This window comes from Manduca sexta, chromosome 11, assembly GCF_014839805.1.
Source record: "Manduca sexta isolate Smith_Timp_Sample1 chromosome 11, JHU_Msex_v1.0, whole genome shotgun sequence".
In the NCBI taxonomy this organism is placed as follows: domain Eukaryota; kingdom Metazoa; phylum Arthropoda; class Insecta; order Lepidoptera; family Sphingidae; genus Manduca; species Manduca sexta.
This window is the reverse complement of record NC_051125.1, coordinates 2621713-2648791: the sequence shown is the minus strand read 5'-3', so window position 1 is coordinate 2648791 and position 27079 is coordinate 2621713. Positions and strand designations below refer to the sequence as shown.

The 27079-nt window shown below is 34.5% G+C and overlaps 1 protein-coding gene across 5 annotated transcripts in view; it reads right to left on the bottom strand.

The window, feature by feature from the left end:
* LOC115449220 (disheveled-associated activator of morphogenesis 1) overlaps nucleotides 1-27079 on the bottom strand; it is a 132297-nt gene that overhangs the window by 28029 nt on the left and 77189 nt on the right. For 4 of the 5 annotated variants that reach the window (XM_037437396.1, XM_037437393.1, XM_030176966.2 and 1 more), the window contains 2 exons: nucleotides 10334-10492; nucleotides 920-1048 (listed from right to left, as the gene is read on the bottom strand). In XM_037437396.1, coding sequence (XP_037293293.1) covers nucleotides 920-1048; nucleotides 10334-10381 — 177 coding nt within the window. In that variant the 5' untranslated portion in view covers nucleotides 10382-10492. Of the gene's footprint in view, nucleotides 1-919; nucleotides 1049-5699; nucleotides 5952-10333; nucleotides 10493-27079 lie in introns of those variants that run through there. The other variant, XM_037437394.1, reaches the window with a different exon arrangement.

Below are 27079 nucleotides of genomic sequence, written 5' to 3'. Positions count from 1 at the left end.
TCTAAGTATATTCTACATAAATACTAAAACCCAGATATTCTAGTCAGTCTTGAGACCCAATGAGGGTAAATTAGACGCCATTGTTACCGCAACAGTTTGTTCACCTCACGCGCCTACCACAATTATTGTTGATGAAGACGAATCATTGCATAACCGTTGTCGAGCACTCGTGACGAAACTGTGTGTGAGAAAACACATAACTGACGCTTCTGTTATGAAAATCTCGACTTGTTTTGAGACTTTTCATATTATTAAGATTCTTTTGTTGTTTTTTTACATTGTCATTAAAATTCTTTTGTTAATTAAAGCCGTGACATCGAAGGTGTCCCACGCGTTTGTCGTCGGAGTAATAAAATTTAATTAGGAATAAACATAACATGTAAACTGGTTATTATGAGACGTGTTTCCGCTTTCATTGGAGTTTATTTTTCACGTGAAAATACGTTTGTCGTAAATTGCTTATTCTGCTGCCAGTTATTATAAAATATTACATCGAAACTCGCAACATTTACTGTCCGCTCACCAATCAACTTTCAGACTTGTGCGAAACCAATTCAAACTTGGAACATCCTTCATTAACAACTTTACTTCCGGCGATAGAAAAGATCTCTAGTCAAGTTTCCAAAGCTTTAAGTAAGTCGTGTTTACACTTAAACATTGACTTTTACAAATTTCTATACCTACTTAACTAGTTTATAAATCAAGTAAAAACTACTTAAAACATTTTTTCGTTTCCATCGTCAATTTAAAATAATCAAAATGATGCACTTAAGATCTCGACCCTCTTTAAAACATCACTCCTTAGTCTCAATAGCTTAATATTGAAAGCGCCGCAACTACAAACCACGTGTGTCGCAACTAATACATTACATCCTTAGACATTCAAAATATGTGCAATGAGAAGAAATTCAGTACGTACCACCAGCTCGGCGAACTTGGCGTCGAGCTCGTCCTGGGGCGGCATCGGGTGGGTCGGGGTGACCGCCTGCAGCGCCAGACCACCCTCGCCCCCCACCACGCAGTATGTGATCTCGGGGGGTTCGTCATTCTGAAACAAAACGGGATTAGGGTAAGCATAGCTTGATACTATATATTTGGTAACCATCGGTAGGTAACTATCAACGTAAGTTGTAGAATAGATAATATTTGTGTTGATTATGTTGATGCAAAATAAAAATAATAACAAATTTACGCGCCTAGTTTTTCGAAAACGTTTTTTACTTTCCATCCAGGAGAAGGCAGATGCTGACGGATGTGTTAAAAAGGTAATAAATATTACGCAGCAATATACTTTCAATGAACATAAAGCAACCTATTGAAATATAAGCGACAGTCACACTTATAGTGTCATTTAAAAACATAAATACCACACCATTTCCGATAACCAACCTGACCAGTGAATCTCAAGAAATAAAAAACAATACACCACAAATTGTTTCTTAAACTGTAATTTGGATTACAAAACGGTAAATTACAAGACGCATGTCCACTTGTCAGACAACGGAGTTATGGCGTGTTTAATAAAGCAATTACAAAAGCATGGGAAACTCTTTCGGCCAATCGTACTATACAATTCCGTATCTTCCGCATACATTATTCATGCGTCCATACCATAAGCGAATCACATAAATCAACTCGTGAATTTACGTTGTCGTACAATAGTAAGAAGAAGTCGAAAGCAGTAAATAATTTCATATTTTTTTTTTAAATTGACTTAATAAATAAAACAGAGAAATAAAATATTCTGCTGCTTAATAAAATTATTAGCGTCGAAATAAGAGAACGATAGTGCCATACCTCAAATCCGCAACAAAACTAGTTCGCAAATAATAATACATGGTATTTGATTTCTCAGTTATCTATTTAATAAATTTACACCCACGTAATCTAAATTTTAAATTACGTGGGTATATACCTCCATTTGAGAATCTAAATTCATAAAAATTATAACAAAATATTTTTTAAATCGTTCTACAGAACACGTTACCGTCAGTGACAATTTTATACATAAAACTGTCCAATCATTACGAATTTAAATTGCAAAGACGAAAGTAAAGTAAGGAAGGCAGGTTCCTTCCTTAAAGGGGCAGTTCGAGGCGACGTTGACGAGGAAACAAGAGAGGGCAAAAAACGACACGCGCCCACAAACGGAACGGCGCACGCGCATCGGTTCCGATAATTGATGTGCAATTTGTAATTACATACGCGTTTCGACCGGTCCGGATTACATGTTCTCTCACATAAGCGGTGGAAAATCGCATTTCCTCAACATTTTTGCTAGGAATACTTTTCTTTCTTTGAATGTGATTAAACTAATCATTTCGCAGTATAAAAGTCTTTGCGAATATGCAGAAATCAACAGGCACTATTAGGCTTTGACTAATTGATTTCAATTAAATCTTTAAGCAAGATTTAATTCCAATTTAACTTAAACAAACATTTTAACGCGTCAAAATTTATCTACTTATTTACAAGAACACAAACAGATCGGACAACACGAGCTATGTTCATGCATGACCTCACGTCTCTCGATAAGGTGAAAGCAAAAAATTACAACAGATCCTCGTTAAGGGAGCTTATTTTCTTAAAATCTTAATTTGCCAAAACTCGAAAGTGGCATATTTTTGTCAACATTCTCACTTTCAAATCTCAAAAATCAAGATGAAAGTCCTTCAAGAATTCGTGGTGTCGCGCGCGTCTCTCACGGAATCTTTACCGCGCCACTCAAACAGATAAAAATCACACATGTTTCATATAGTGAGGCTGTTAGTTAAGCGTGTGAGTCAATGTTGAACTTTGTCGGCGCCTGCGATTCAATTCTACGAACTGTTGGCGTTGTCTCGCGAACTCATTGAGGGAACAACCAGGGCTGACAAAAATAATCACATCATGTAAATTGTAGTGTGTAAACATGTAAACTTATTCTAGAATTACATAGTTTGAGTCTAAGGAAGCAATTAAATAATGTTAATCATATGATAATAATGTATTTTAATATTCGGTTATTGCACGAGGTTATTTTATTGCCCTACAATGAACTCTCATTTGTGAGAGAATTTTATCATGAACTTAATTTTATATTACAATTTATTCGTTTAAAATATATACACTATTATTACCCACTTAAAGTTCAAGCATATCAACATAATATTTCTAGCATAACATAACGAACATAACAGGAAAAACCAATTAGCAAATCACTATTTACAATCCTTTGCAGTTATCACAATGACATCAACATCCGATCATAAAAGCATAGACGTAGCTGAAACCATAAACCTGAGCATTCCTATCCTAGCAATGACAATAGAAAGTAAAATAATCCAACAACAAACATAGATACTGAGGAAGATGCAAAAACAAACTAAATTATCTCAACGGTTGACGCAAAGCTAACTCTAGGAAGGAGGTCACGAGCAAACTGGCAAATATTTACCGTCGGAACAATGGAACGTGTTTATAATGTACAATAATGAATGAACAATCTAATTCAGCGCTTACAGAGCGACTATACTGCTAATTGAGGTGTTGGAATGAAATGATGGATTTTGTAGTACCTTTATCTGAAATGTCTATAAAATGGGGTTTATTTTGAAAAAAATATTTAATTTAGTAAGTCACATTTAGTTCTATCTTGTAAGAGAGTAGCACTTGCTAAAAACATTATTTTAGCATGCAATGAAATTCTTGACAATTTTAACTTCGGTTATATTTATATTTTAACTATAATATTAAAAATGGTACAAAATAACTTTCACAACCTTATTTAAAGTTTGAAAGTCACGTATGTATATCTAAGCTGTAAATCAGAATGCTCTTCGTTAGTCATGAAGCTTTTACGTGTAACACACTAACCATCCAACCAAATTTTTCAAAGCACTTTTCCAGTCTCCAGAAAACTTTCTAATTCAAATACAGGTATTTACGACGATACATTAAATTCAATTACATTACATTTTATGTAAAAATATAACAAATTAATTTAAAATAACATTCAGTCCAGTGCACTTAAAGAGAGAAAATTTGAAAAAGATCAATAAAAAACGAGCATAAGATCTCTGCTCGAATTGATCTAATTAAACTATGCCCAGAATTTTCGGAGACCACCTCTTATCATGTATTATTAAAGAAGGCAACCCTGGTATCGCACCCCAGTAATAACGATGACTTCACTACGACGCTGCAGCATTAAACAAATTCATACCGAGGAAGCTTTTAAGCTACGTCTGCCCTCCAGTAATGATGAATATACATTTAAGACGAAGGTAAGATTTAAATTTCATAATGATGATTCACTAGTCTCTTATTCTTTTGGTAATATAATAATTATTATTACTCTATAAATATACACACTAGTGGTACTAAATATATACACTAGTGGTTTCTGCGCGCGCCTACACGACGTTTAAGATTGACCGCGGGATACAACGTGGTCTATGGACGTCAGAGATAGTGTAGCTCATAACATATTTAGTGAAAGAATATTTGGAATACTTGGAGACCTTTAGAGATTTATTTTCACCTCATTACTTTAGCCCCAGGCACAAAGGCTTTCTACTTTTCGAAAAGGAATACACAATTGAAACTTACATTATTTCTTGAAATTCCATATCGCATCCGAATAACAAATAAACAAAGGACCACATTGACCAAGCTCAAAATGGTGACGTTATTATTTACGATGCTAATTTAAAACCGACATTCGAAGAATATCAGCTGTAAACGTCGACCAAATATTGTCCCAACTTATTATTTCAAAATGCTTTGCACTTCTCTTGAAGCAGCTCTGAGAATAAAAAAATCCTTCTCATTTTATAAACGCTAGTTAATTAGGCTAACAAATATTTTTAATGTAACATTTGTGTGTATTTGTTAGTTAGGCTAACAATTATTTTTAATATTAATATTTGTTAGCCTAACTTGCACAAACCGCCATGTGTATGAAATTCTAGAGTCTAGGCACAGATAACGAACAAGATTATAATTTCTTTCTCGAAAATTATACAATGAAAATTTCAGTCAGAAAACGTCACGGAAGCGGCGAATAAACTAGTAAGCTATTACATGTTAATACCAGCAGACATATTTTAAAACAATAGCCAAAGTATTATATAATACATAACTGTAGTTTTATAGAGATGCTTGGAGTATGAACGTCCGGGCCAATGTCCTGCACGGTAGCCTAATGAGGGTCAACGAACAACCTAAGACTACTGAGCGTCACATGAAGTCGCAAGACAAAATCTTTATACCATACTATATAAATACTGCCATAATTATTCAATGACCAGACACATTAAGATTTACACCATGTTTGTCACGTACCACTAAAGCCCAGAGGAGCTTTACACAATTGAGTCAAAGTTATTGCAACAGCATTTTCTATTTTAAGTAATAAAAAAATGTGTTTAGCAATTAATATTTCAACCTAGACAAATATCTAAAGCTTCGCACTTTATAATATTGACTCTGGACAAACACATTTTCACAATGACAGAAATCACAAGTTCGATCATCGCTAAGAGACAATATTAGCATCCCCAACTATTTTTGACAGATCTGAGTGTTGTAGAACCGAAAGCCCTATATAGTTTCTGATACTAACGACACAATTTCTCATCCATCCAAAGGATTAGAATTATATTTATAAAAGCACATCCAATAAACAGTATATTTTCCTAATAATATTTTCTACTTACATTTGCAATAATTGAGCACCTCCTCTTCAAAGCTAAACCGAAACGCTTGTTCCTCTTACCGAAAGACTTGATCATATTTCCAAAAATGCCATAACACTTCACAAAATACACAACTCTTGAATCGCTAACTGCCAATTAATCAAACCCAATTATGAAGTAAGAGACTCATCACAGAACAATTCAATAAGTCAACAATAATTCGAAGAACACAACGATATGTCACAGCCGATATGAGGACATCTGATGTCTGGACGGTAATTAGTAACCGTCAACGAGTCGTGTGTACGTCTCACTCTAATTGTATTAACGACTAAATAGTTTAAGTAAAGGTTTCCACTGCTTATCAACTTATTGATTGTGATGTTTGTTCTTAGGTTTTGAGTCATACTTTCTTCTATTGCCTATCGTTTGATTTTTTTAATATTTTAAATTAAAACTTCTGAACTCTTTTAGTGTTGAATACGTTTATGGACCATCCTAATCAATAATTGCAAAGTGATTCTTTCACTCGTCTGCCTCTGCAATAGTTTCGTCGTTCGTAACAATTTCAGTCATAATATCCGTCTCTGTATTCTTTTTTCTGATTTTATGGTCATTAAACCTCCGAACCTCATATTGTATTGCTCTTAATGTTTGAATGCTCAAGATTTAATAAGTTTCATTACTTATAATTTTAAATTTTGTGCGTAAAACAACTATATCATTCGGACCCTCTTCATCTTGAAGTTTGACGTAATTTATAACTAACAGCAAAAATACAATGACTAAGAAAACAATTGAAGTACCTATTCATTAAAAATTATTTCGTTTTTTTTTTCTCTTAAACAATGGCGATGAATTTTAAACATTTACGTCAGATACAATGATTTCACTCAACAAATACGTGTTAACGACATGAGATCACAAAGAAGTAGTTATTATAACATATATTATCCCATATTAGTCTTCAGAAGGATGACGTAGAAGATCAAGATTTTCTTTCAAGATAGATTCAATTGCCATCAAAAGTCAACGCAACTTCGTAATCAAAATCACCACCTTAGTTCATAATGGGCGCACGCTGTCACTCGAACAAAGCGGCGATTTATATTTAAATCATAAATAAGCTCATTATAAATATTTCAACGTTACACAACGTGTTTAGAAACTAATACAGTTGGTAGGGCGTATGGAAAAGGTCAGACCTCACCCGCCTAATTTATGTACACGTTTAAATTGAAATTTATCTTCGGATGATCCAATGTTGATCTCAAAAGCAATTGCATTTTTAGAGTCAAGGTGAATTTCGTCAATGGGTTAGTTAGGAATGTTTAGGCACTTTGTCTTTGTGTAGAATTCATGCTGGGTTTATTTTTATTTGTATAGAAAAGGCTTAGGTGATGTCACTAATTTGAGGTTAAGAAGGGCTTATTCTAAAAATATATTCGATTAAATACAAATTACCTTTGTAACAACTTAACTAAGAGGCATCTTTAATTAATTTTAAAAGTATTATTTACACATACTTTTATCTAAGCAATGTTAATACTCGTGAAAACGTTAAAACAAAGAATTAAATTTGAAATCTTTTATTTACATTAAATCTTAATTATATATATATGACAATCTTCTTCAGATTCAGGAATCACAATTACCCTGGCAAAGACGTTATATTACACACTCAAGTTCCTATCTCAATAAAATGACCTACAATAACCTGTGAGGACTAACATTCTTAGCATTTTAAACCGTCAACAAAAAACCAGACTATATCAAACAAATAAAAAACGAAATCATTAATCAAACAGTACACAGATTGTTCTCATTATTCGTCATCGATGTTTATGCGCGTTTCCATTCATCTTTCAATTGCCCGTCCATTGTTTAAAGTTCAATCGTTCTCCATTCATATAGGTCAAGATACAAATTCAGCAGAACATTTCCATTTAATTATACTGCATAGAGCTTATCAGTGATTATGTTTCACAATAGTATTATCAGAATGGGTTATAGAATATTTAGGATCATAAAAAACCATTCACACTTAATAAATATGATCAAAACTTTCAATTTCGAATGTCTTTCAACTTAATATAACATTTTTATGTTAATAGAAGTACGAATATTTACTTCCTTTTCCTTATTTAAACGAGTCAACTTAAACGTGTACCTCTCGGTCAGTCAATATCTGTCAGTCTCACTCATACACCAGTCTGTAAAGAACAAGTTTCCTTTGGAAAATCCTATTCAAACGACCCTATAACCAATACTTCACGGCTATTAAAAACAACTCGGAGAAATCAATGCCGAAGTGACAACGCGTTGCCTACAACCGCACATTATTCGCATCTGTCGATATGAAAGTATTAACAGTGAATTAAGAAATCAAGTTTGATTTGAATGGAGCAATGTTAATATCAATGTTACTAATGCGTCTGTTGATGATATTACTAATGAATGTTTTTACTTTTCAAAGATAGAACAGTGTTCGTGTAAAGGTTTTTACTGATTAGCCTCATATTTCACTGCTCTTTAAACATTTGGTGATAATGCAAAAGGCTAATATCTAAATTCTAACTCATCTTAATATAATAATAGCATCAGCCTTGTATTATATACTGTCCCACTGCTAGGCACTGACCTCCTATACCACTCAGAGGGATTAGGCCTTAGTCCACCACGCTCGCCATGTGCGGATTAGTAGACTTCATCTTACTGACCTAAATTCAATACATAGATGGAATTTCGCAAAAAAATATGTAACTTAAAACACTCAGGACTTTACTAGTTATTTTACCACAACCAGAAACAAAGGTTAATGACCTTGATATTTATAAGCCTTTAAATATACGAACTTCTTATAATATTGAAATCACATCATTCTGATATTGTAGTGAATGGTGCTACGATGACTTGTTACAAACCGAATTCACTTTTTAGCATAACAATATTATTACAACATACCAAGGTTTTCTTTGAAGCGCTTACTTATTTCAGAAAACATGATACATAATCTGCAGATAGCGGTCGCAACGGAATTTAATCTGCATAATCTCGCATTACTTCAACAGTTGCTTTAAAATATTACTGTAAAAATACTATTGCGCCAGTAAGCAAATTACACAAGAAAGAATCCCACATACATCATAATATATAAGCATGGTCTTTAAAAACATCATCCACACGAATGTATAAAACATCACACTTAATAGAATCAACAAAAGGTCAATGTCACAATAATGATATAAAAAAATAACCCAATTCCACGAAATTCCATCTAAATAAAAACGAAAGTGATCGAAGATGAAGTAGAAATCAGTGAATTATGTTAATCCTATTGACCTGTGAACTGACCCAACAGAAGATACTCGCTCACCAGCTCGTTAAAATAAATTAAATTAAGGAATAAACGAAATAAATTTGATGAAACGAACCGTGAACGTGGCTATAACTTTACTTTTACGAAATCTTACACACTATGCGAATAATGCAAAGATGATCGGTAATAGCTTTAATGTTAGTTTTATTGCTTTTAAATCGTTTCGTACGAGAATCTAGATGCAGTTCGCAGATGCCTCTTGCTTAAGTGTTGCGGTAAATCTTATGAATGTGCAAGAAAATGAACGTGATTGAGGTAAGAGTGGCAATTTGTTTCGTTGTGTGATCGTTTTTTGTTATATCTGTAATGAATACGTTACAGTTAGGACTTAAGTATGTTTTGTAGGTCGCCGGTATAAAGTCATTAATACAGTGTATTTAATGTTTAGTTTCCATTAATTAGAGTAAAGTGCATTAGGGCGAAATTATTTTAGAATATAGGTGGCTTTCTGAGACTTTGGATAGACTTTTCTATTTGTGCTTACAATAAAATGCTCGCACGATTATAACTAAAGAACACTGTAGATGTGTTCATATTTAATAGATATTTGATACTTCTTTACCAATAGTATGCGAGCTAACTTGTTTACTAAGGTCACCTTGAGAAAATATGAAAATGTCATTAAAAACATCTTATAGTAAAACAAATTACTATCGCGGCTTACAGAAGTTGCAAACAAAATCTAATCAGCTGTTGCACACACAATATCAAGTAAACTGGATCCTTAATGCGTAGTAAACAGGTGAAAGTATCACGCAAGCCGAGCCCAAGATCCTGGACATGATACTACACTATCGAATTACTGCAGCAAGATATCTGACACGACGTTCCGGAACAATTCATCTCGGGCCCTTCTTGTAAATGCAAATTTATATCTAGTATTGCAGTTTAGTATGTCGAGATAGTTTCGAAAGTTCTAGAATTTCGATCGTAACTTTAACTGCATCGAATTAAATTCTGGCGTTTCACCAAATCCCAGAGGCGAATATTGCCACGGCTGATTTTAGCACAGAAATTGCCAGTTTAGTGAACATATTTAGAGTTAGTTTATGCAATGGTTGAAATATCTATAGGTAGATGGTTTCATTAAACACAAAATCAGCGATATACACTCTTGATGATAGAGAAGTCTTGTTGATTTAAAGGTGCAATTAATCGTTATGAACAACTTTACTGAACACACTACATATTTTCGAAAATCCAATTCCATCTTTAGTATTTTGTTATAGATTAAGAGTAATAGTTTTAATACTAAAAGCTTTAACCGCGTACGCACCTGCAAACAAGGGCACAGGGGCCACCTCCTCCGCAGCGCGTGCGGCATCTTCTTGCGCGGGGGGTCCGGCTCGGCGGGGGGCTCGCCGCACGCCCAGCGCACAAGGCGCGCGCGCGCCGCCTCCGCCACCTCCACGCCGCGTGACCACGACGGCAGACCCTGGAAACAAAATGGAAAAAGACATTTAGTAATGAAAATTTAACCAAGCCTCCACCACTGCCACGTGATAATAATAGTCAATAAAATTACTAATAATTATTAAAGGTTTCTATGCACTCAAGTTCTGTTAACACTAAATTAACAAATATGCACCAAAAGCTAATATTAAGCAAATCCATTAGTGAAATGTCACAAGTTCACTTCAAGAATTACTTAATTTAATGATGAGATGTATATTTCATATTAGTCAGCGCAATCTGACTGCGGTTGGAGCGCCTTATAATAACCATCTAAATAAGCAATCTCATTATCGTCTAGATAGAGATTTCTTAACTTTGAATCAAATTAATCAACAATTTCAACATGAAATATGAGTAAGGAAGTTGATTGGTCAAAATTGCAATCGTAGGGAAGGCGGCTAGTGGGCTCAAAAATCTTAGACAGATGAGGGGCTACGATGCAGCCGTTCCAATATTAGGTTAAGTTTGATTGCCAAGTTATGTATACTGCCACACGCGACTTCTGATGAGCAAGATCATGATTTTAGTTATCGTACGTCTCTAAAAAACAAAAACAAACCCACAAAATCTTTCAGTAATGATAAAAAACACAAAACATGACACAACACACCAATCAGTGCCGGCAAAGAAACAACAAGCTTATGTGAAGACAAACTCAGTCAAGGACAGCGTCATGACCGTTGCATATGCGCCGGAGCGCGCGTGCTCTATGATAGCGTCACGTAACGGTGTTCATCTCGGAACGGTACTGCAGCGAGAGTGAAATGATTTGCTCAGTTTACGATATCGATCCCGTGGTATTTCACACATTACCACATTACCATCTTTCAGCATTTTGATAAAAAAAATTAAAAATATTTTCAAAGTAAATAAACATGTTTTATTTTTTAATAAGGTGAATAGTTAATGTAGAATGACAAAAGCTACGAATGCTGATTATGATGAAAGTAATCGCTAAATAATAAAAAGCTTAAAGGTGCCGCTTTTTATGCGTTGCGAACATCAAAGAACGGCGGTGGATCACTGGTCGGTATCCGTCCGCTAGATCATATCCCTAATTGATTAATAATTATAAAAAATTTGGTCATAATCAAGGTAAAATAATAAATATTTTCCCAGTATAAAATACCCAACATGTCCACGTGTTGAAATTAACATACACATCATACGAAAAGCGAAACCATTTCGCTATTAGCTTACATCCGGGCCAATGACATAACCCATAAACAACGTTATTATACAGAATTGAAATTCTTATGATAAACAGTAGAAACTGATCACCATTGTGCTATTATGATGCTAATGTTCAATCACCGCTATCATCCGAAGATAATCTCTAATGAGATCTGTAGTGTTCACTTTCTTTGCAAGTTTCACTACACGTAACCCATCAATCTATTACTCGAATGCTTTTTATTTTCTGTTTACGAGACATCTTCTAATTGCGTAAGTAAGCAGCATCACATTTATGCTATATGTCAATATTTACTCACATCTAATTAAATGCTAACGAGTTCTTAATGTTTGTAATGATTAAGATGACAGCAGACTTTTCTATGATGTTAAAGTGAATAAAGAACGGTTTCTATCAGCAATTGATAATCATGAGTCATATTTAAAGAAGCTTCAGATAACTTCTAAAATTAAATTAAATAAAGAAGATAGCTTGATCAAACTTAGCAGAAGATGATTCACGTAGGTTAATTTCAATGAGAATTCATCGGAGATGAAAGATGACATTATACAAAATACTGATCGTATTTCATCCACCATTCTTCTAATCGATAACATCTTTTATTCTTTAACCTGCAAAACTATTTAGCCTCAGCCACACCTACTAAGGTGAACTCTACGTAGGATTGTTTATGGCACTGGAAACAAAAAAAAATCTAACCGCATTGCGTAAACTGCACCTCCATTAGTGCGGTAACCTTTGTTAAGGTAACGTAATTAACATTTCTGCGTTAACTTCAGTCATATTCAAATTAGCTGACATAATTGGTCAAATTATTATGATGTTTGATGGACGTGCGTCAAAACAAAAAATATTGCTAGATTTTTTTGTAACTTAGCTTATCGAGGCAATTTAAAATGAAAAATCTATGACTTAGCTAAAATAAGTCGTCGTATATATAAAATTATTACATAAAAGTTTAAGTTCATAAAATTAGCAACATTCTCTATCTCAAATATAATATCCCTCACCGTTTTTCACTAGAAATTATTTCGTATGTTTAAATTCAATGATGAAGCATCTTCACAGCAGCTATTATGTCGTAATAATCTCACCAACTTGGCCCTCAGTAATGAACGTGCCTAGATAGCTGGCAAGCAAATAAGATACAGTATCTGGAAATGTCACGGGCATCAAGTGAGACAAAACAAAGGTGCTAAATAAATATACACATTCTGAAGATGTTAAGAAAATCATAGCGATAATATAACGTTGTAATGTTTGAAAAACAATGATGTTCAAAATGCAAATTTCACGGTGGATCAATTCTGTGTACTAATATAACATGATTCAGGGTTTTCAAAAAACTGCATTGACCGCTTGCAGCAATTTATCTTTGTTTTAGTAATAAACATGGTGATAAGTTATTATTATCCTTGAATATATATTTGACGAGTATATTTGTTTAAGTTTAGCCAAAAATATTCCTGCTGACATCATTTTTCTGATAACTATTATTAAATTGTATATAACGCAAGAGAATCAATCTTTGTCTTTTATCCGTAATTATTTATTAGTGCTCAGCAGTCTCTGTGAGCGGAATATCCTTACTAAGACCTGTAAATTGAGCTACCCCTGATACAAGATGACTACCACTGATTACACAAACGTGACCTAACTTTATCTGCGAACAAACCGCAGCCTAACTCCGCTAACTCAAAGCAAACAATTAGCCAAAGTGTTTTCATTTAGGCATGTTACCCTAACAACATTGACATTAAACGGTCATTACTCCAATACCGCTCTAAATCTTTATCTTACTTTTAATTCATGCGCGCCAATCAAACGATACGCCATGATACTGAAACACATTTCGACACTCCTCGCTGGGGTCCATTGTTCATGTGAACTTTGCAGCCGACATTTGGCGAACCGTTGCCAACTGATCGCTATCCGTGATAAACGCCAAATGTGATGTTTCCACGGCACTGTGTGTTTGTGGTTTAGAATTAAGTTGTTGATTGCATGTGTGATTCTGGCGGAGCATGTTATTTGGAATTAATGTTGTTAACAAGTTATATGATATTTACTATTTATTCTTAAAATATTATCATCCGTTATGGGCGCGGTAATTATTTTTGTGGTAGCATAATCTTGCTGTAAACCAAATCAACACCACAACATTCATCAACTGGTATTATAACTGTAGATACCTATATCATACAGTCGAGTAAACAAGGATTACTATAGTGTACAAAAACATTTACAGAAAACAATTATTGAATCGTTAGGACGAAATTGTAATTGCAAAAAAGTCGACAAAACAAAGAGACCTCGAAGTGAATTTAGGTATTGGGAATAACGTGATACACAATTCCACTTTGACGTTTAAAACGTATGTTTTTATACAAATTGAACGCACAGTAAGTGGAATCCGATTGATATGCGCAGCAACGACGAATGCCAACGTTATTGTTTGTCACAATGCCGATCGAAGCAAATCCACATAAATGCTACACATTTAGGAGTTTTGCAAACCTAAAGGTAAATATCGTGGGAATACGGTTTTAAGGAAACTCCCAAAACAATAAGAACGATATCATATCTCCGGTCAGTGTTTTTTGATATCGAAAGACATGACAAAAAAAAATAATCCTTCAATCTTAAATACTATTATACACGGAAGAAGTGAATTTCTTTGTTTCAATTAATATGCTGTTTTTTACACAAGCGAAGGAAGTTGTAGAGGCTATTCTAGCTGTAAATATAAATAATGAATGTAACCTAAATTTGAAGAAAAGGATAAAAACAACTCAACTACTTTATAATTATCACTCAATTAAACAGAAAACCACGAAAAATCAACTTGCGCGACGCGTAGCAGACGAAAAGGCATCGACAAAAGTGTAACAACAGGTGCAACGAAATGCTGTGACCGTGAACCTTTGTGTGTCACGGTGCCGCCGTCGGCATTGCCGTCACGTTCAAACCACTAGGATGCGCAGGTGAAAGTGATCGTTTGTGGAACGTTTGCACTGAGCCGCGAGTCACCACTCGGATATCCTTGACTCCTTTTGTTGTTTAACGTGTTTTTAATTTCACCAGCGCGAACTGGCTCGCTGTTATCGGTAATGCAAATTTTACAGTGAAAACTGGATTGAGAAAGTCATTTTGAATTTATATGTGTAAGATCAGCAGCGATGCGCTGTTTTGTTCTTGGTGTTTTTGTTTTCTTCACAAACACTTTTCTAATGATACTATATTAATATGTTTCTTTATTAATGACTAGCTTTTGCTCGCGGCTCCGCCCGCGTTATAAAGTAATTCAGGCTAAAGTTTTCCGTTATAAAAATAGTAGTTTCCCGGGAGCCTATCTTCTTCCCAGGGTCTCAAACTGTCTCCATACCAAATTTCATCTTAATACGTTAGGTAGTTTTTGAGTTTAACACGTTAAGGCAGACAGATGCAGCGGGGGACTTTGTTATATTATTTAGAACTTTTTAAGTGAAACAATCCCGTCATACATCATTGTTGCATAACTTTAACCGTTTACGCAGCGTAGGCAACGGAAGCTCTCAAAACTCATAATTTTCCCCGTTTTTGCAACATGTTTCATTACTGCTCCGCTCCTATTGGTCATAGCATGATGATATATAGCCTATAGCACTCCAGGAACAAAGGGCTATCCAACACAAAAAAATTTTTCAGTTCAAACCGGTAGTTCCTGAGATTAGCCATTACTGCTCCGCTCCTATTGGTCATAGCGTGATGATATATAGCTTATAGCGGTCCACAAATAAAGGGCTATCTAACACAAAACGAATTTTTCAGTTGAAACCGGTAGTTCCTGAGATTAGCCATTACTGCTCCGCTCCTATTGGTCATAGCGTTATGATATATAACTTTGAGCACTCCACAAACAAAGGACTATTCAACACAAAAATATTTTTTCAGTTCGAATCGGTAGTTCCTGAGATTAGCCATTACTGCTCCGCTCCTATTGAATATAGCGTGATAATATATAGCCTATAGCTCTCCACGAACAAAGGGCTATCCAACGCAAAAAGAATTTTTCAGTTTGGACCGGTAGTTCCTGAGATTAGCCATTACTGCTCCGCTCCTATTGGTCATAGCGTGATGATATATAGCTTATAGCGGTCCACAAATAAAGGGCTATCCAACACAAAACGAATTTTTCAGTTGAAACCGGTAGTTCCTGAGATTAGCCATTACTGCCCCGCTCCTATTGGGTATAGCGTGATGATATATAGCCTATAGCACTCCACGAACAAAGGGCTATCCAACGCAAAAAGAATTTTTCAGTTTGGACCGGTAGTTCCTGAGATTAGCCATTACTGCCCCGCTCCTATTGGGTATAGCGTGATGATATATAGCCTATAGCACTCCACGAACAAAGGGCTATCCAACGCAAAAAGAATTTTTCAGTTTGGACCGTTAGTTCCTGAGATTAGCGCGTTCAAACAAACAAACAAACAAACAAACAAACAAACAAACAAACAAACTCTTCAGCTTTATATAATAGTATAGATACTATATTAACACATACATTATGCGACTATACAACTAATGTAATAACCTCTTTCATAACTGAAACTAATGTCAGTAATGTATTCCAACTACTAAAACACAACACATGTCATTCTCCACCCACACGCTAACACAACAGAAGGCGCAGTAATTGGACACGAGAGGGCTTGTCCTGCATAATAGCTTTCGACCCGACAAATCACAAAGCACACATTGACCTCAAACTGAGATTACAGCTAACACTAACGATCTTTAACATCATCAGCTATTTCAGTTTGTGCCGCTCCTAGATCAAACTATAAGCTATTATTTAACCTTTCACGTTATTATTTGTGATAAGATCTGAGATAGAGGGAGCGTGTAACTCAATTAGTAGTATTTAGTACGAAAGAACCTATAATTGTAGCATGAATTTAAAGTTAAAATGGATAATAATGGATCAAGGCTTCAAACATTGATGATATTATTAAAGTAGTAAACCCAATAGAACTACTGGTGTCCACAGATAAGATGGTAGATGTTCAATAAAAAGAGAATTGCATCTCCACTACTCGTGGCAGAATTTCATATTTTATGGCAATAGAAACAATTTGATATCGTCAAACAATAGATACTTTTAGCGGTTTTGAGAGACAACTAGATATTTTGATATTATGCTTACTACATCCGTAGGACATTTGATGGTCAAATATATATATTTAAAGACGCTGTAATTTTCATCTTCTTTCAGATGAAATAAAACTTTTAGGAAAAATCAGTTCTAAAATCCATAAAATAATTAATAAAACAATATTCTAGTCCAAAAAATATAAAACAAGAAGAAAGCCTAGAATTATCATATTCGCAAATACACATTTCTTTATAATAAAACTCATCAATATAGATAAAGTCACATGCCAATTAATCAAACGCATCAAAATAAATCAATCTTACATCATGATCAACGAAAACATTGATGAAGCCAATTTGTACGAAATTAATTGTTGATATAACACTAATTAACTTGGTTAATAAATCCACAGGGTTCGATTTGTATGGAAGCCTTGACACCATCGACATTTGCGTTCGAAGCAATTACGAGTGACTTTAATGCCTTTATTAGTTAAACATCGCATCAATCATGGCAACTAGCAAGCGTTTTGTGGAACTAGCTGACAGTTGCAATGATTGGATTTTGGTCTAGGGTTCATGGATGTCATGGATGCGTGTTTGAAGCCTTTTTTGCGATTAAAGGCACTTTAAGTGTACAATTCTTGCATTATAATAGTATTAGATTGAGCGCATCATCAAAGTTGGGAATTTCTTAACATCAAAAGCTTTAAACAATGTCTGTAATTTCATGACTAAACACAATTAAGGGTCAATTAAAAGGTAAAGAATTTGAGTCAGTATGCGCGCATTATTAACAAAATATTTATGTCGACAACTGAACAGTTAAAAACAATGTTCCAACATATCTTACTTCCATTTTCTACTACATAGCCAGTTTCTGTTTCTTCTACTCTAAACTAATAAAGGCGTTTAAACTCAAATGTAATCCGTCTAGCATTTTCTCTAACTATGAAATTCTATTCAACATCTACCACTTTAACTAGCAGTCATTAGATTAAATATTCTAAAACTATCAAATAATACATTTTTATGTCACTCAACATCGGTAATAAAATGTTAATGTATTGCCATTTGACTTCCTCATTACATTTTTCCAAGAGTATTAGATCGGTCCATTTGAATGTTAGTTGAGAGATTAAAAATAATTTTTACGAGCCGAGATGCAATTATGTCTAGACTATTGATGACTTTGCTTGTTCGTGTAAATTAAATACTGACAGTTTGTATAAAATAATTTGTAAATTTAGAATGTCTTATATGAACTGTAACTAAAATGCGACGGGCACACTTTAAAACTTATTTATTAAATGCACGCGTCTGTTTTAAATCCATGGTTAAAAATAATGCCTATCGTATTTATCTAAATGGAGCCTTATTTCGTGCCGGGAGCGCCAATTTCATGGCAATTAAGGCAACCACCGCTAGGAAGTTAAAGGAGGGATCGACAGTATATGATCATAACAGGAGATTTGTTAATGAACGGTTGAAAAAACTACGGTAATACAAAATACCTAATAATTATAAAATTATTTGCATGCTCAGTATAATTTGTGAGTCGTAATGTAACGTAATAAATATTCAATAATTGCATGTTTCGTGAAATGCTACTTTTACCGGTTCCTAGGAAATTATAACTGTTATTGCATTCCATTTCGCTATACCTGTATCTCTTCCACTTTGCTTCTGAACATTCCAATTAACCGATACGTTTAAATATTAAAGCCGTTTGTAACTACACCTTTTCTTTTTAATGCTCTTTTTTTACTTTTTTTACCGTCAACTAATTCGACAAGAAAATAATTCCTTGTTTCTTCAATGAATGTCTTCAATGAAATTTCCTTAAGTATATCAAAATCAACACCATTGCCGTAGTTACCAACATTCCCATCGAGTTACAGATTCCTCGCATGATCTTCATCACATTATTTGCCATGCAAATGTTGTATGGCAATTTTATAATAAAATATTTGATGTTTTTAGCTTGCACGTCCGCAATGCATGCGCCATGAATTATTCAGGTGCATGGCATCGTTTGCTTTCAATAAGGGCGTCTGTCGTCGCCGGGCCAATCACAATTTATACAACGCTGTTTGCGATCCGTTCGACTATACCATTTGTATCGCGGATCTTTGTGTTGTTTCGCTCATTGCAATGTGTTGAAACGTCAAAAATTTTATTACGTGTGTCGTCTGAATGATGGATCGCATCATGTACGTTTTGACAGAAATTGGAAGATAATCAGGATTACGCTTAGCGGTGCTTCTTGGAAATCTTTTTCAATCCATTTTGAACAATGCTGATGATAAACCTGACATACAAATTACCTTATAATGAAACATAACAAATCAATTCAAGTTGGATTAAAATTACCTGATGAAATCGTGCCCATTCATACAATATAAAATTTTATAATCAAACATTTCTATTGATCCAACCATTTGAAACTACAATAGTAGAAACACTGGTATATTATAATTATAGTCTTTTAGAACATAATATAGAAGTACTAAAATAAAGAGATAAGACTGTATTATTTCCTCAGAAAGAATTATTTTAAAGCCAAGATATCATGGTCCGGTGATCTTTCTTTTCTTGGCCACTATGAGTCAAAATGACTCTTAGTTGCTAACAATATCTCATATATAATAATTATCTAATAATTTTTCACGTAGTCTAATATCATGGTATTGCATGTAACATTACGAGTAAGAAAAAAATATATAGCAACTTAATTGACACAGAAAAAGTAAACCAGCTAAACACAATCACACTTCCTTACAACAATCACCAGAACAATAAAACAAAGCAATATAATGCCGATAAACTCATTCCACCCCACACAATGCCTGGAAATCAGGCCAAATTAGCCATAAAACCAAAGCTTAAAACAAGGAATATAATACATAAGTGATTCGCAAGTAATACGATGAAGCAATTTGGCTTTGAAATGTTTGGCATGTGAACAGTTTTGGCAAAGACAATCTTACGTAATGGGTATTGATAATTTATTGTCCTTACCACATTTGAGTCTATTTTACCCAGTTACCAGACACGGTGACGATAACCTAATTGGGAGTGAAACGGACTGGAGGGACAACAGTCCGGAGGTTCTAAACCCGAGGGTACACACATAAATTTTTTCTGAAGTTATGTGTGTATACTTTGTGAAATATCTCATTCTTTAAGGGTGAAGGAATACATTGTGAGATAACACGCAAACCTAAGTAATTGTCCATAAGAATTTCATAGGTATATGAAGTCTACCAACCCGCACTAGACCAGCGTGGTGGACTAAAGCCTAAATCCTCTCAGCAATAGAAAATCCCCATGTCCAAGAGCTGGTATTATTATTTATTATAACTAGATACAATTGGATAAGCGAGCTTTATCCAGGGATTGTTTAGTGTCTGCAATAGATTTAAAGGTAAGTAACGTGTTGCCCTGACTCTGTACCAAGCTATTATTATGGCTTTTTTGATCCGCAACGCCGCGCCGTACGCACCATGTTTGATATTCAGGCACAATAATTATCCCACACCCTCTCACCTACCTTTAATAATGCCATAATCGTCAATTCAGTCCTATTATGCTAATGTTGTATAATCTCAACAGGTTATTTGCAAGTCGTGTTACATATAATGACAATCGTTCTATTATTATGCATTTGGTTATTCAGTTATTTGATTACCCATTCACATTGAACCAACATGGTGAATAAGGCTTAATCTTGAACATATTGTATGTTTAAATAAATCAGAAAAATGATTTTCAGTCCTTTATTTTCCAACTGTACATTAAATTACACTCCAAAAGCGAGGACATTCAACAAAAATCGTACGCCCTAATATTGTAAAATTGCACCAAACTTCCAAAAAAGGTTACATATTTTCATTATCTCATTTTGATATGAAATTGAGCATTCCATGCTAGAAGTTACTTTGTAATATCAGCAAAAAAAATCTGCCGATCCAAACTATCGAATGTTTCTGTGGACGCTACGATCGTCACTTAACCCTATAGGCGCACAAGCCACTTGACCCCCATATTGGATGTCAGCGGCGGTGTTTTATTACTTTTATTGCAAGTTTCTTTTGTCCAAAGGTCATTAGGTGAGCTCCGATTGGTTCGAAAGTTAGAAAATATACAATGATCCGGTGCGACCGATCGATTACCTGCCGTTTTATTGTAGTACGCTGGAAAGTCGGTATTAGGTATGCAGTATGGTGTGAGAGGTTTGTGTGCTCTTATTGTTTGATTACAATATATATATTTTTTATTTTAAATAAAGCTTGAAGTATTTAACCCATAATTAAAAGTCATATTGCAATCGAAATTAAATATTATTTGTATATTTTAGTCTAGTTACATTACTTAGCCTTGAAACCTGTTAGATATTGAAGTAATTATCCAGGTCAGACAGTTAAAATTGCTAAGTATTTGTCGATTGGAAAAACAAAACAATTCAATTGTCCGAGAACAGATTGATACGGCAAGTATGGGTGATACAGCATGCATCTGCATTTTTATCTACCTTTGTAAATAAATGGATGATCTGACACATGATCCAATAATCGACACATCCATGTGCAAGAGAGGTAGCGAACCATCGAAGTGGAACTATTCCAAAAAGCCTACAATAAATATTAACATTAACCTGCACAATGCGCATTCTCGATAGTGCCAAGGCACAACACTTCGGTATGTTTATTATCTATTGCATAATACATAATCGAGGTCGCCCCGGCCAGTGATGTAACGGACGTTTTATCGACAAGTCCGGCTCGCACTTCCGATCTACGTAACCTCTCGTATGCCATGTTACGCCGCGACGCGTAACTAATTACTCGATTAGATGATATATCGATACGGCTGATTAATTGACAATGGATCATTAACGACATTAGAAAGGGTTGTGGAGGAAGTATCTACGGAAATAATGCTACCAATGCGGCGCAAGTTACTTAGACCTAACCTATTAAGGTAAATATCAAGCATCATTAAGCTAACCAACAGATTGCCAGTATACATATACTTGGTCCCTTCAGTGAGGTGTGAAGCAACAGTAAAACAATCTGCCAAAATGGGGTACGACGCGATGAATATGTCGATCATAGCTTACAGCAAAACAATATAATGCACTATGATAATTATTTACTTGTTCTGGCATCGATCGCTGTAGCATAGATTCTCATATCCTTGTTGATGTCCAGAAATTGTTATTCGCTATTGAGGTTGTATTCTACGAGAATGTATTCAATGCACGGAACATAACAATGGTCACAGCGTTTATTCATCACATTGCCTTCAATGTTTGCGACCAATACCTATATTTAAGTAAAAATGGTGAATCACTATTAAACATCCACTAAATCTTGTTTAGTTTTAGGCAATAAACCAAAGCAAGTAAAAACACTTACTATAAATCTTAATAAAATATGGGATTTTTGGAACAGGAAATATAAATTTTGGCATTCAACTTATATATATGCATCAATGTCGGAAAATAAAAGCCGGTATTATTCAAGTATTCCTACCCGTTCGTTTGTACCTGTTTTGTTAGACGTTTATGTAACAAAGTATTCACAATGGTAAGGATTTATATAGCACTTATAAACCGGTCGGTGATTTTTAATTATCTTACGTTGCATAACTCTCCAAATGATGGTAGCAAAACATCTGTGTTAGCCTTTAAATAAATTAATATAAAAACAATCTATCGAACTTGAACTATTTAGCCCAACATCTTTTAAGGTTGGTATATATAATATTATCTTCACAAGATATTGTGTAGGACGAAGCGCGATGAAATTCAAGTAAAACAAGACTCATATTTATTGGGACGGTAGATTGAGAACAGGCCGGGAGGCACTACCCTCGGCTCCTTTATAAATATTTCTATACTACATTATATAGGTATATACCAAAGGTGTACTCCGTCAACAGAGCGTTTTTTTATTGGGAGCAAACGAGCATGCAGTTCATCTGATGGTAAATGATCACCGCTGCCTATGAACATGCTGTTGATTGACTTTCTTGCACCACTTACACGGCGTTAGCAGCATCATGATGATACAAAATTGATCTTAAAAGGATCATTCAAGTGCTGTGCCGAGCGATGGTATCATTAAAATGAAAATATTTTTGATTTTATAAATATAAAAGTAAAAAAAGAACTTATTAAAATATAACTTACTAGTTATATTCCAAGTCTGATGTAATGTACTATTCACGCAAACATAACCATTTATTTTTGAGTACAGCAAGCTCTAACAATTTTTTCATGATGCCAGGAGTCACGGCGGACGTTACACCTTCAAATCGTCATAAAAAGTGTTATTTACAACTTTTTGTCCCGTTCGACGTGTGCGCTGAACCGTTAACTAACGTCAGTATTTTATTTTCAGAACACGTCACGATGTCTTCGAGGAATTTCCCTTCGTAAACTTATGTTATATCGTCATTATTTTCATGAAACTGTGTTTATATGTATGGAGGAATGTTTGTATGTTCCATTTGTAAATATTGTACTTACTATGGTATTTTTTATTGTATTTACTTCAGTAAACATTTGGGAAGAATTGTCAACGACAATGCGGTGGAGATTCTTCGGCTGTGAGTGTAAGGTTTTCTTGAAATCAACCCAGAGCTTTCATTGTATGATAAGTGTATAATGTATGATAATGTAAGATGTCTTATGGATGACAATAATGTCATTGGTTTCTGACTTGCTCTTATAAAGTCACAGACGAATCTAAACAATTATTCAAAATGTATTCCAAAATAATCCATCTGGAGACAAACGATAAATACGCGACTATTTACAAAAAGTTTATATAATTTCAAAACAAACACTAAGCAATGATAGATTCGTTATTGATAATCATTATTGTACAATTTGGACAAACAAAATCATTCCTTCGTTACCACCTTGGACCGGTCTTCAATAAAAGAATAATATATACATTTTAAAACACAAAATACTCTACAATATAACCTTAATTACCAATATCGTAGATTGTAATAATTAAACATCAATCGTACTTATAACACATATCAATTTAATTCCACTGCTAGTAAAGATTGTAAGTAACGATGAGCAGCACTTAATGCTGAGGTCGATCTGTCAATTCAATTGACCTGACGTGTTGAGGTCAACGGAGTGTACACAATACTATAATGAAAGGAAAACATTACGGACGCTGTCTTTGAATATCCATTAATTTTTATTCAACTACACGTGCCAAATAGTAATAAGATAAAACTACACCACGGCCAAAAGGAGTATGAATGTATTCAAGATTAGGCTTTAGGCATTGAAGCCGAAACTTCGGTGTAGAATGCAGGCTATGATAATTTTTGTTCTTGGTGATACTAATTTATCTTCTTCTGTTTTTAGATCCTGGAATAAGATGGAAAGATATGTCTTAACATCGTATTCATTACGCTATGGCGTAATAGAATAACTGACACACATAGTTAATTATCTGAAGTCCATCATTAAATTTGAGAAACTATAAATTACGATATTTGCTAAAATATAGAGTAGATTTATCGAACTCAACGTTTAATGCTTTTCGGTTGATGAAGAAACTAAAAGTTAACCGAACCGATGTACACAGCCATTTGCGTTAACATTATTAATTCGCAACCTGATGAAAATAACATAAATCCACTAGAAGCGCGCAAGTAATTCCGTAAACTACAACCCTAGCCCTAGTAAAATTCTACTTCACGGTTAGCATACATCAAAAGCAATACATCATAGGCTTACCTGTAAACATTGCTTAATTAACAGAATTTATGATAGACATAAAAACCAGTCAAGGCGATTCGATTTAACGGGCTTTTGACAATAAACCATATTTAATGGTTCATTTCGCTCGGGCAATTTTCCTTTAAATTTAAAATTGTTTCTAAACTCGAAACTCGGCTTGTTTCGAAACGTTGCAACGAAACCAATGTTTGTGTTGGCAAATACGTGAAATTAACCTTTCTTGTGCCGATGCAAGCCTGCGTACGGTTCTGTGAATAAAACACGCCTCGTTTACAAGATTGATATGTAATACAGCATTCTAGATCAGTTACGGATTATTTTCTGCACACGTAACATTTAATTTCTCATAAGACAATTGGTAGTATAAATTTGTTCATAACACCAAATACAACTACTCAAGGGTAAGCACTCACCCGAAAGTCCGATGTGTTTGTATAAGCCGACTCTGCCATGCTAACAAACGTATAGTCAGGTAAAAAAAACGCCAACTAAGCATTAGCATTAACAACAAAACTGTGGCACAAGATAGAGATAAAATATCCAAATAATATACCCCCGAAAATAAGGTACAACCGAAACGTAATTAAATGCCAACTGTGTAAAAACTATTAAAAGACATTTGATACAACAGTAACAAAATGCTAAGGTATATACATTTTCCTTCAAGGAGACAGGCTGCATTGTATCAAAGCAAATAGTTCTAAGAAAAAGCTCGCGCAGCGGCATTCGCTTCCATTGTTGAGCAGTATAATTTAAACGGCATTTAATATCAGATTGTAAACAATACGATAACAAACATACTATAACGGAATACAAATGTGCGTTAACGATTTAAATTTGTTGACGCTGTCTTTAGCAAAGGACACAGAGATTTTAATACAAGAAACAAACTTCTTTAAAACATTAAAATGCACAGACTTGTTGGATCAGAAAATATGAATCATGCTCAACATCAGGCAAAGAACAAAACGCTCAACAGAAAGTAAGATATTGTTATGCAAATTTGGATAGTATTAAACGATAATGTATGCATCCAGCTGGCCCCTTTCGAATTGGCGATGTTTTATTTTTGTTATCATATCATCTTTTCTTTAACTTACAATCTTATACAACTGCTATAGACTCAGTAATTTCGACTGATGAGTCATCTTCCTATATCAAGCCAGCAATTGTGTCATCAGTGGAAAGCCGATCGTTGAATGATTGTCGGCAAACTATAAAACAATAGTCCCAACATAGGAATAGAAAGTGAACTGTTTTTCGTCAGGTGAATTACAATGAGGATGAAACTTAGTAGCGTTATGAGAAACGTTACGCACGTCAGAAAACAGAATGATAAAGTTCGTACAATTGTATTATTACTTAGTAATCTCGTAGTTCATAATACAAGGTTTTAGGAGAAAATAAGTGTGGCTGAGGGTTAGAACATGGAAAGCAAAATAGACACTAACAGGAAAAAAGCTGCCAATGCTAAACGCAGTCTCGAAGATCATGTTGAATATTCACTGTGCAGTTTAAACAACAATCGTAAATAATAACTGTTAATATTACATAGTCTTACATAGTGGTAACAAAATGTTATAAACAAATCAAACAACGAAACATATTGTGAATTTGTAACTTTAATTGCCAAAACAATGTAAGTTTTTTCAGTTACACAAAGGAATTCGTGTTAGAAAAAAGCAACAACCAATTTGTAAACGGTTACATGAGAATTAAAACGCAAACCACTCTAGTCGCTACCACATTTTCATCGACCCCGTTGCCAAATGACAAACGAAAACTGAAACGCTAATCACGCGAGTCACGTCTGTTTTTTTCCGCACTAATTTATACGTAATTGCAAACAAACTCGTCTGAAACGCAAACCACGCAGTTCGCCGTAACCGTACCGGTCCAGAAAGGCCTGGACAATGCAGATTGCATAGTGTTACTCGGTGCATGAGTTAATGACGGTGCATAATTGATTTGAGCTGTTACGGTCTCTTATCACGTCACGTTGCGATATTGTTTTTCGTCGCTCTGTCCCAACTCAGAGGAAACGCCGTGTGCAACCTAACAATAAGTGGAGGTTTCATGTCTTACATGGTGTTTCCTCATAATTATATGTAGGTTTTTGAAAGGTAGATTTTGCGAAACTAACACACAAGAGATGATTCCGCAGGTTTCAGAAATCATTATAATGAAGGCAGATCGAAAAAATCTTAAACGAGAGTGATTAAGAAAGCGATACTCAAATACAGAGATACAAACAAACATTGACAAATAAAATCATAGTTCTACAAGTGAAAACTATTCCACAAGTTAATATGGTAATAATGATACACATAACACTAATTACAGGTGATATCAAAGCGTCCGTAAAAAGTAAATTGTTCATAAAAATCACTAGTGAACCAAGTCCAGTACTAAAACTCGTAACATTTTGTGAACAAAGTTTCTTATAAGCTTATAAGATG